Source organism: Artemia franciscana, chromosome 19, assembly GCF_032884065.1.
Source record: "Artemia franciscana chromosome 19, ASM3288406v1, whole genome shotgun sequence".
Taxonomy (NCBI): domain Eukaryota; kingdom Metazoa; phylum Arthropoda; class Branchiopoda; order Anostraca; family Artemiidae; genus Artemia; species Artemia franciscana.
In genome coordinates, this window is record NC_088881.1 from 31,705,891 (window position 1) to 31,718,734 (window position 12,844).

The following is a 12,844-nucleotide window of genomic DNA, read 5'->3' on the forward strand; positions in this document are numbered from 1 at the left end:
TTTTTATTAGTTTTTAGTTTTTTTTGTAGTTTTTGCCTTTTTTTAGTTTTTTTAGTTTTTTAGCTTTTTTATTTTTTTTATTAGTTTTTAGTTTTTTTTGTAGTTTTTGCCTTTTTTTAGTTTTTTCAGTTTTGACGTCACCTGATCCAGTTTTTTCAGGTGACGTCACCTGATCCACAGATCCACACACAGACAACTTATTTTTATATATACAGATATATATATATATATATATATATATATATATATATATATATATATGTTTTTAGCTACGTAAAACTTGCGAATATACAACATTCTTCGATGTCCCATTGTCTGTGCATATAAATAGATTGTCAGGTTTACTGACTCTTGAACATGCAACATATAATTGTCCATGGGAAAAACAATCCGTATTCAGATCTATACCTCATGATTCTAATGATTGCCTTTGAGCTTTGCTAATTGAACATTCCCTGTGTCGCCGTCGTCATTTATATATCCCCCTGTGCCCCCCTGATTCTAATGATTGCCCTTGAGCTTTGTTGGTGGTGATTGCTAATCGAACATTCCATGTGTCCCCGTCGTCATTTACATATCCCCCTGTACCCCCCGGCGTCCCGTTGTAGTTGTGTCCCTGTGTCCCGGTCGTCATTTATATTCCCTGTGTCCCGGTCGTCATTTGTGTCCCGGTGTCCCGGTCTGTATATACATTCGTGTTTGAATTGGTATATGATGAAATAAATTTTTGTGTTTTTCCCCTTTTTTTCTTTTTAGTTTTTTTTTGGTTTTTACCTTTTTTTTTAGTTTTTTTCTTTTCATTTTAGTTTTTTTTGTAGTTTTTACCTTTTCAGTTTTTTTTATTTTTATTTTTTTTCTCCTTTATTTTTCAGTTTTTTTTCCTTTTTTTAATTTTTTTCTTTTTTAGTGTTTTTTAGTTTTTTAGCTTTTTTAGTTTTTTATTAATTTTTAGTTTTTTTTTTCTTTTTAGTTTTTTTTGTAGTTTTTACCTTTTTTTTAGTTTTTTTTTTTTTAGTTTTTTTGGCTTGAATACATTCGTTTTTGAATTGGTATATGATGAAATAAATTTTTTCAGTGGGGGGGGAGGGGGTTAAAATTTATTTTAAAATGCATCAAAAATTTGTTTGTATTGATTTTTGTGATGTTTTCACGAGCCAGACAATTTTTTTTGGGGGGGAGGAGGATCAAACCCCCTATCCTCCCCTGGATACGGCCTTGCCAAGGAGTATGAGGAGTATACCGAGGAGTACATGAATGAAACTGCCAAAATATATCAATAAATAGAACAAAGCAGCGACTTACAATATGCTTAAAAACATAACTGAACAAACTACATACAAAAAACATATTTTTTTTTTAGATCCTGGAAAAAAGGGAAAAGCTTATGAACAGAGAAAACATTTTCGGATTTACAGTAAAAGACATTTATCTCAACTAATTCCAGCAGCTCTTTAATATTACATCTTGAAACTAAATCAATGTTACTAAAAAACAAAACAAAATAAAATAAAGATCATAAAAAAGTTACATTATTGACAAAGAAAATATTACAAATTAAATAATATAAAAAAAATTTCATTCTCCTCCAAGGTGAGGGTAAAAAGAAAAAAAAAAATGAATAATCAACGCGAACCACTTTGCTCTTTACTCTAATTTAGTCAAAGTGAATATCTCTATCTCTGGCATCTACCTCTGGCATTTCAAATGGCTTATCTGGCATTTCTTGAAAATTTGCCAATCTTAAAATCCCGAAAAAGGAGGGAAAGATAGAAAACATTCAGGACGGCTACTAGGTAAAAATATAGATCCTAGATCTAAACTCAACAATCAAATACTGTTGCAATTAGCCCAATATGACACTAAAAAAAAAATAATTGGGACCAAGCCCATTATGGCACCAAAAAATAATTGGCCCCAAGCCCAATTTGGCACCAAAATAAAGCACCAATCCCAACATGGCTCCAAGAAAGAATAATCGGAAGTAGACGAAACATGGAAACAAGAAATAATAACCGGCACCAAGACCAAAACTGGCATAAAACCCAATATGACACAAAAAAAATAGCACCAATCCCAAGAAGGCTCCAAGAAAGAATAATTGGAAGAAAGCGAAACATGGCCACAAGAAATAATAACTGGCACCAAGACCAATATGGCACCAAAAATTGGCATAAAACTCAATATGGCACCAAAAAAAACAACAATTAGCACCAATCCCAAAGTGGCTCCAAGAAAGAATAATTGGAAGAAATCGAAACATGGCAACAAGAATAATAACTGGGACCAAGACCAATATGGCACCAACAATTGGCATAAAACTCAATATGGCACCAAAAAAAAAAAAAACAACAATAAACACCAATCCCAAATAGGCTCCAAGAAAGAATAATTGGAAGAAAGCGAAACATGGCAACAAGAATAATAACCGGCACCTAGACCAATATGGCACCAAAAATTGGCATAAAACCGAAGAGCACCCCAAAAAAAAACAAAAAAAAAAACAAAACAATTAGCACCAATCCCAACATGGCTCCAAGAAAGAATAATTGATAGAAAGCGAAACATGGCAACAAGAAATAAAAACTGGTACCATGACCAATATGGCACTAAAAATTGGCATAAAATTTAATATGGAACCAAAAAAAAAACAATTAGCACCAATCCCAAAATGGCTCCAAGAAAGAATAATTGGAAGAAAGCGAAACATGGCAACAAGAAATAATAACTGGCACCAAGACCAATATGGCACCAAAAATTGGCATAAAACTCAATATGGCACCCAAAAAAACAATTAGCACCAATCCCAAAATGGCTCCAAGAAAGAATAATTGGAATAAAGCGAAACATGGCAACAAGGATAATAACCGGCACCAAGACCAATATGGCACCAAAAATTGGCATAAAACCAAAAATAGCACCAAAAAAACAAAAAACAATTAGCACCAATCCCAACATGGCTGCAAGAAAGAATAATTGATGGAAAGCGAAATATGGCAACAAGAAATAAAAACTGGCACCAAGTCCAATATGGCACTAAAATTGGCATAAAACCCAATATGGCACCAAAAAAAAAACAATTAGCACCAATCCCAAGAAGGATCCAAGAAATAATAATTGGAGGAAAGCGAAACATGGCCACAAGAAATAATAACCGGCACCAAGACCAATATGGCACCAAAAATTGGCATAAAATTCAATATGGCACGAAAAAAAAAACTATTAGCACCAATCCCAACATGTCTTCAAGAAAGAATAATTGGAATAAAGCTAAAGATGGCAACAAGAAATAATAACTAGCACCAAGACCAATGTAGCACCAAAAATGGCATAAAAACCAATATGGCAAAAAAAAAACCAATTAGCACCAATCACAACATTTCTCCAAGAAATAAAAATTGGAAGAAAGCGAAACACGGCAACAAGACCAATGTGGCACCAAAAATTGGCATAAAACCCAATATGGCACCAAGCGGTCCCAGTGTAAGGATGAAGAAGAAGGCTTTTGTTATTATACCTCTTCTGTGATAATATTATAAGTAGGAGGGGCTAATATTTAATACTATTTGAGTTTTTGCATTAGAAGTGACTACAACTAATTAATGGTATTTTTTGTATTTCACTTTGGGAATGCACCCAAACCCTTAGAATAGAACGGACACACTGTCGTCGACTCCCAACCCCAAAAAACTACTCACGGTACATCATGGGTAGGGTAGCACCTTTAAATGTTAACTGTTAACTGTTTACCTTTCCTAGTTAAAGCTTCTGTTTTATCAGGTACAGAAATGGGTTTCGAGGCAGAGACTGAGGATAATGCCATAGGCACGGCAGGACTAGTTGAGGATAATGTTGCTGTCGGCTGAATTAAACCAATCGGTTTCTCTGGAGGACGCTCAGGACGAGCCGGCTTGATGGGAGACTAGAAAAATATTACTAAATTTAAGAATTTATATCAAAACGAAGAAATGAAAAAAAAGCTTCGCTAATATTTATTATTTGCTTAAACAAAAAACGACAGTTCATCCTATGTTTAATATTCACCTTTATGGTGAATATATAATTTAAGCCTCACCTTTGGTGAGGCTTAAATAGTCAATGTTGAGGTAGTAATCAATTCAGTCGGACCCAATTCAGAGGGATTTCCACCGTTTATCTGTTCATTATTTCAACGAAAGGATTTCAAATGTTATTCCAACGTTTAACCTATTCCAACGTTTTCCAACGTTGTGATCTATTCCAATGTTTAATCTATCGTACAAACACTAGAAATTTAAGCTAAGAGATCTCAAGGAAAACATAATTTTCCTTGACTTAAGATTTTTTGCCAATTAATGATAAAAAGTTTAGAAATACCGAACCATCTAGATCTAAAATAGTCCGTAAGGTCATTAAATGATAACGGTGTAAGGTTAATTTTTTTTTATTCCTTGACGTAAGATTATTTACCAATGAATGATAAAAAGTTTAGAAATACTGAACCATCCAAATCTAAAATAGTCCGTAAGGTCATTGAATGACAACGGTGCCGGGTCTCATAACCTAACTGATAAAAAATGAGTCAACTGAAATTTTCCTGTTTGGGTGTGTTTATCAAGCAAACAGTAAAACTATTCAAACTAAAAAATAAAGTTCTTTAGTATCTTTAAAAAGGGAGTGAACTGCTAAGCTTTAGAAGATTTTCACTGAAAATAATACCATTAAAATATATAAGGAATAAATCATTAATTTTACCCCCTGGATGAGGTTTTTGGTATAACATTGTTTGAGGGAAGAGGGGGTAAGGGAGCCCAAAAGAATGTACATGTAGCCAATCAGTGGTATTCACTAGTAGGTGAGACCAACTCCAGTATTAAGTTTAAAATTGGACGGTGATCACTAATCGCTTTATTTCATCTATAGAAAAAGATGCTGAAATGTAAGCTATTAGTGGTGTCAATTCAGCGAAATCCAGGGAGGGGGGGTCATTTTCTCAAAATCTATTAGGGGCAGTTTTAAAAATATTTCACTAAAAATCCCAAAAAAGGGCATTTTCCACGAAAAATAGCTAAAAATAACGTATTTTTTCAAAAATTTTTTGGGGGGAGGTGTTGATATTTTTCTCTTTTTTTTATTAATAGAACTACCGAAAAATAAATTTTCAATGAAAATACTAAAAAGGTTATTTTTCAAAATCGAGGTAGCGTGGGCGAGGGGAGCGAAGAATTTTGTTGTGTTTTTCACATTTTCTAATGAAAATACCAAAAAGTATTTTTTTTTTATTTTTCGTTTTTTACTCAATTTAAGCAATAGAAATACTAAAAAAGCAATTTTCAAAGGAAATACTTAAAAACTTACAATTCAATGCAAATACTAAATGGGAAAGGGCCATTTTCTTTATTTTAATTTTGTTATTAAATACCAAAAAGGGAGTTTTTCATTGAAAATGCCAAAAAAGCTATTTTTCAACATCTGGGAAGGTTAAATTGAATGATCATAATCTTATAAACATCCTTTAAGGTTTGATATCAATTATTGATCATAGAGTATGAGAGTCTGATAAGACACAAAACTTCACACGTTTAACATGGGTTTGGTATGAATTAAAAACTACAGGTACCACTGACGCTACCGGGTTGTCAGGTTGAATTTGTAGCATTAAAAAAAAGGTTGATTTTGGTATATTGAACTTTGAGTTTCAAATAGCCTGAGATCATTTGAACAGAAGTCTCTGACTCTTTTGTTTTAAGCTATTTTTTTCTATTCTTCCATTGTTTATTAGGTTTTTATATTCTTCTAGTTTTTATTTTTTATTCTATTCTTCTATCTTTTAACATTATTAATTTGCGTTTACTATATTGACGCTTTCTGATGCGACCCTTTGGCTAAGCTTGTCCTTACGTCAAATAAAATCTAAATTTGTCCTATGTCAACCTAATCTAAAGAGAAAGTTTAAAAGGGGTAAAAACAAAGCTGATATTTTTATTTAAGTTTTTAATGTTCATTAAGTTATTAATAATTTTTAATTAAGTTAATTTTTATTAAGTTTATTAATTTTATTAAGTTTATAATTTTATAATTTTTTTTTATAAATGACTGTATGATTCAACTGGGTAATTTTAGATGGTGTTGGGTTTTTTTTAACCTAAAATCTTCCCTCTCTTTCGAGTTCCCCCTATACCTGGCTGTCAACAAACGTTTAATTCTGAGCCACTTTTTGGTCTCTGAGGGGAAAACAACTAATCCCCTCTTGAAATACACTGCAAATTCAAAATCAATTTGCCGAGCTCGTTCAAAATTCTAGTTTTTGTGCATAGATTTTTTTTCTGAAATACCGTGGACTTAAGCAGAAAAAGAGTTCTAGCAGGATTACAAGACCAATGGAGTAAGATTTTTAGACTCTGAGGTACTACCCTAGGATGAATGATAGACTATCGCTCAAGACTTTTTATCCCTTTCACCAGTTAGGTTATTTAATTAGGTTATTAATTGGGTATTTATTTAATTAATTTAGTATTAAGTAATTAAATTATTTAAGTAATTTAAATTATTGTAATTAATTACAATAATTTGTAATTATTATATTTGTATTTGTAATATTAATTGATAGTGTAAAGTAATTTAAATTATTTAGTAATTAAATTAGGTATTTAATTAGTTAATTAGGTATTTATTTAGGTTATTTAATTAATAGCTCATATTCTTTATGCATTATTATTACTTCTCTAAAAATCTTGTGCTGCTAGATCTTAAAGATCCCCTGAAATTGAAAAACGTGTTCTAACATATTTTGCCCATCTTTAATAGTTAGAAGAATAATGACAGTAGCTAACAGCTTGCAAAAATAATAGATGCATCCCCTTTCATGTTGATATAGGCAGGTAGGTAGATTTTTATTTAAAATCTTTATATCACATACATATCAATTAGTCCCCAAAAGGCCGTTCTGGCCTGTAATAACGACTACATTCATGTCACTTTAATCATCAATAATACTAATTCATTAAATACAAAAATAATATATATATAATATTTCAAATAATTACTCAGGTCTGAAAAATTCTGGATAGTCCTCTCTCATTCAATACGCTTCTTTTCACCATCTTGATCATTTATCATTCAAACAATGCATTTTTAACCGGCGCTTAAGCTGTGGGAGACTCTCAGACTCGCTTATACACTCTGGGAATGCATTCCAAATTGTCGGGCCTATGTGTCTTGTCACATGTCCCGATCGCGTTGTATTCCTCACCTCATAAATCAGATCATTTCCATGTCGGGTATAATACTGATGGTAAAATGAATTATGTTTAAAATAACTTTTAAAAACTTCAAGTCATAAATTATTCAAGGCATAGACATTATAGGCTTGAAAAATTCAAGCAAGATCAAGTTTCATTAGAGGGGAAATTGTAAAAAGTATTAGCCAGGGCCGGTTAAAATTTTCTCAGAGAAATACAAGAATGCCGTTTTTAATGTTGTGGCAACACTGGCAGTGTTCATTTCCTCCTCTACCAGAGAAAGAGTCTTCAGCAGGATTTCAAGACCTTTGGAGTAGGCTAAGATTTTTAGCATGTGAGGCTTGATTGTTTAGTATTTATAAGTTATTAAAATCGTATCTCCAGAATCAGACAGAATAGCAACAATTATAATTATTATTAATTATTCAAATAATTAACTATTTAATAATCGCTGTTTTTTTTATTTTCACTAATTGACCCAAATATGGGGGGCCATAAAAAGAAGACTCTAATGGCACTTACTGAAAATCATTGTGATGTGAACTCATACTAAAGTGTATGGTGTCATAAACCTTTTCGAAAAATATTAAATATACCACAACCCAACACTTCCATCTTTACTCACATAGATTTAATTTTTTTTTTTTTTGGGGGGGGTCAGGGCACTCTACGCTTATCTATCTTAGCTCTACCCTAGGATGGATGATAGACTATCGCTAAAGACTTTTTATCCCTTTCACCAAGTTGATTGAGCTGATAATCTATCTACCTAGATTGATAGTCTACCATCCTAGAGTAGAACAAAGTTAGGTTAGGTAGAGTACCCTGCCTCCTAAAAAATGATTTGAAGATTTATAACTGACCGCATATAAATTGGTCTTCCTAGCCAAGCGGTTGGTGCGTTGGACTTCGGATCCTTTGACGAAAGGGCAAGGGCTCGAATCCTGGTGTAGCCAATTATTTGGTTTGGGAAGGGGGTCAGTGGCGTGACTCAGTATGCTCAGCCAGAGTCAGCCCAGCTCTAAGTTGGTACCTCGTGAAATCTGGGGAAGGTAAGTAGGAAGAGTGCACACAAGAACAGGAATGTCCGAAATCTGGTTAATGTCGACATTCACAGGTGAATGTTCGAAATTCCTTTTATGTTTGAATTGAGTTAGCTTTGCTATTCAGCTTTTTCAGTCTTATGCTAGATCTCATGGTAAAAATGAGTTTAGGTTAGATTATGTTAGTTTATGTTAAAATTGGTTATGAGTATCAGAAATGGTTTAAAAACCTAAGCTAACCTAATCCAAGCTAACCTAACATAACCAAGCCTAACCTAACGTGTTATCATCAAACCTTGCATTAAACTAAAAAAGTTGACTTTCAACGCTGACTAATTCCAAGGAGAAAAGCCAGTTGAATAACATTTGGAGATAATAGTTATTTAGTTAGAATTTTTCATATTTTGTTTATTTTAATTCCTTATTATTTTTGTATACTAACTTTCTTTTTCTTCTTCTGTTTATAAAACAAATTGCTTTCTACTGCTTTAAAATATTTTTTTTAAATTGTTCTTAAAAGTCACCGCAGGGCAATATATATTTTCGTGATTTTTTGTTGTTGTAAATATATTGTTAATAAATGAACAAATTGGAAATAGAAGCCATCAGAACAACACTATTAGTATATTAAGTGATTTTGCGCCTTTGTACCGCGAATTTTTATTTGGCTATCCTCTATAGTACGCTATCTTTTAGGTCGAATTTTACGCAGAATGATCTCTGTAACCCGAACTATGCACAAGTCGAACAATATGTGAGTCGGAAAAAAAATTATATTTGTATAGCACGCTATCTTTTATATCTCTATATATCTCTATCTTATTATATCTCTATAGCACGCTATCTTTTAGGTCGAATTTTACGCAGAATGATCTCTGTAACCCGAACTATGCACAAGTCGAACAATATGTGAGTCGGAAAAAAAATTGTAGTTCCATGAGTTTTGAGTTAGAGAGAGTCGACTATATCATAGGCTATTAAAATAACTTGAATAAACATCATTGTATTTTATTAGTTTTTAAAATTACTAACGTGTTTAGTTTTTTAATTTTTTTTAGTTATATAAAATTATTTAGGTAAAATTATGAAAATTTTAACATTTTAGTTAAATTTTATTACTTACACTTGCTGCTGCAGGAACAACTATTAGTTCAACAAAGTTGTCAGGGAAAACTCCAATTTTTCCGTTGAGTTGCCCTTTCCACCAGCCCTTATCCTCGCACTCTTTGGAAAGGATTACAACCATGTCCCCTTCATTCAACTCTAATTCATCAGGATGTTGGCTGGCATACGGAAATAATGCTCGAGCCATCTCTCTCACTAGAAAAATACAGTTGATAAAGCGAAAAAAAAATTGGTAAATTTCCAGACAGGTAATTTCTAGACAGGTAAATTTCTAGTAGATGACAATTAAGATAGCTAAGGAATAGAGATAGCTTTAGAATCGGGATTTTTCCTGAATACAATTTAAATTTCACTTGCATCACAAATCTACTATAGTTCCCACCCTATTGGTCCAACATATACCCTGAATTGAATAGCCAAGACTGCCCAGTGGTGTTTTTAAGGGGGGTAGATGGGGCACTTGCCCTGGGCACAGATATTTTAGGAGAGCAGAATTTGAAATAAATAATGTAAGGGTTATAATCATTAAGTAATTTTGAAGTTTTATTTTTATTAAAACTGAGCAGAGGGCAAAGTTAATAAATGACAGTAATTAATAAAATATTAATTAATAAGTAAAATAAAAACAAACTTAAAAAATAATTAAATAGTGTAAATTAGGTTAATATAATATTAATTCAAACAAACACAACTTAGAAACAATAGCGAAAGTTTTAAGACACTGGAATCGCTATTTTCACTATTTATAATAATCATTAGAATATATAAACTGATTAACTAATTAACTGAAAATAGTTTCGTAAATAAATTTAAAAAATCGTTAAAATTTGGCAAGAAAATTTTGTGGGACGGGAGGGGGGATAATCAAGATTTTTCACTCGGCACAAGGGAGGCCAGAACCGCAACTGGGCAAGCTATAGCAAAAAAAAAGACAGACGGATATAATAACAGCTTACATAACAATGGTTATAGTGAAATAATCACCGTTTGAGCCCCACTTCCCCTCCGAAATGTTTTTACGACTCGTAAAACCGCAACAAAAGTCAATATACAATATAGAGAAGTTATTTATGCGTTTTTTTTTAAGTTTCAAAAAGAATTTAAAGATGTATTCAAACTACAGTTTTCGCTTTAAACTTGTTTTTCAACAAGTTTTAAACTTGAATAAGGAACAGTAGTAACGCATGTTTTACTTATTTTTACTGAGAATTAGAGTTGAACAGGTTATCACATTTTCGATGTGGCATAAAATCAGTAATATTTATTCAGGCTGGGGTATTTTACGTCAGCTCTGGACCTTGAATTTTTTTTTAAGGTCAACACCCGGTGTGCAAAAAGTTACAAAGCTGCTAGTAGCAGAATTTCAGAACCTGCCAACACTTTAGCAGCCCAACTTGTGTTTTGACAGCCTTGCTTTGAGCAAAAAGCACTTTTATACATAATTCTTTTATTTATTATTCATTATTCATTATATTTTATATATTATTTAAAATTTAAATATAAAAATAAAATAAAATAAATATAAAATTTGCAGAAAAGCAACAAATGTAACTTAGTATAGCTTGTAGTTAGAAATATTAATAGTTTTCTGAATCACAATTAACAATGTAATATAATTCAGTGGCAAGCCATATACTAGCCATAAATACCATACACAATAATTTTATATGTACCATTTTATCAAAAGTAAAGTATCATATTTACTTTAATACTGCTAGTGAAGTAGAGTATTCACAGTCTGAAGTATACTGCACAGAGCTTACTGGTGTTACTTTATGGCTGGAGTTGTACATTCCAATACTATTGGTATTATAAAGATAAGGCATACCTGACTACATGCTTGATAGTCAATGATCACTATACTATAACTATAAAAAGGCACCATTTGATTTTCTGGGAGAACAATATTAATTGGCAGCCTGCCAGTCAGATGCATTATGAAGCTATGATATTAGTTTTGCGCTAATCTAGTCCCCACAATGAGAGAGAGAGAGAGAGAGACACTTTTATTATACATATCATCAATATACAAAAAAAAAAACTCAGCCACTTTAGAAAGTCAGAGACTTATTAGTAGTGCCTGATAAACATTAATGAGCACCAATACCAACAACATTAAAAAAAAAAAAAAAAAAAAAAAAAAAAAAAAAAAAAAAAAAACACTTAAAAAAACAAATCAATAAGCCATCCAATTTAAATTATTTATTTATTTTCTACTCAGAAGGTGATTCTTCAGTCTACTCTTAAACTGGCTAACATTTTCAGATAACCTTATACTCATTGGTAAAGAATTCCACACTACTGGTCCAGCAAACTTGGGACCAAAACTTCCCCTCTGAGAGCTGCGACACTCATATACCAAATCATCCATATTTCTAGTCTCATAACTGTGGTATGAAGAATTCCTTATAAACATTTGACGAAAAATTTCAGGGGACAAACCATAAATACTCTGAAATACAAATATAGCAAGTTGATAATCATGAAGTTGGCTAACATTAAAGATCATAAGTTTCCTATAGCAATTAACTGTATCATTTTCACCATGGACATAATTTCCTAGTAGTCTAATAACTTTGTTTTGTAAAACCTGAACACGTTTAAAATTTGTATAAAATCCATCAGCCCATATCACACAACCATAAGAAATATAAGGCATGACAATAGAATGATAAAGAGTTAAAAGGGCAGAATGAGGTAACTTATTTCTCAGACGCCGAATCAATCCCAGCCCTCTAGATACCCTAGCTGCCACCTGATCACCATGTGCTTTCCAATTCAGATTTTGATCAAGCTGGAAACCAAGGTATCTCACCACAGCTACTTGTTTCAATGGCCTATTACAAAGAAATATTTTTCCATTTAAATCAACTGGACTTCCTTTCCTACTAAATATAATAAAATGAGTTTTTAAAACTCACTGATAAACGGCTAATCTTTGTAAAAATTAAAAGATGACTTAAAGCTTGATTAATTTTCTCCACAAGATCATCAGCATTTCTTGCAGCAGCTGAAAATACCGTGTCATCAGCGAAAGAAGTATTAACAACACCCGGAACATAAAACCGCATAGTATCTACATATACAAGATATAGTAAGGGACCCAAAACAGAACCTTGCGGAACACCACAACTTATAAAAAATTTATTAGATATAACATCATCAAAACATACACGTATCGACCTCCCTATCAAATAAGATTCAAACCCCTTTGAAATACTACCTGTGACTCCAAGTGACCTTAGCCTATCAATTAAAATTTTAAAATCAACCGTGTCAAACGCTTTTTTAAAATCTATAAAAACCGATAAAGTCATTTCACCATTTTTCATTGATATATTCAGAAAATCAAGAAAATGCTGCATAGCATGAACAGTAGAATGTCCTTTCCTGAATCCGAACTGACTATCACTTAAAAAAACATGTTTTCTTAAATGTGCATAAAGCTTTTTATGCATA

General features: G+C 32.1%; 1 protein-coding gene across 1 annotated transcript in view; it reads right to left on the bottom strand.

Moving 5' to 3' along the window:
• LOC136039561 (SH3 domain-containing kinase-binding protein 1-like) overlaps positions 1-12,844 on the bottom strand; it is a 124,951-nt gene that overhangs the window by 47,299 nt on the left and 64,808 nt on the right. The window contains exons 6-7 of the mRNA XM_065723402.1: positions 9,384-9,580; positions 3,748-3,919 (exon numbers count right to left, since the gene is read on the bottom strand). Coding sequence (XP_065579474.1) covers positions 3,748-3,919; positions 9,384-9,580 — 369 coding nt within the window. The remainder of the gene's footprint in view (positions 1-3,747; positions 3,920-9,383; positions 9,581-12,844) is intronic.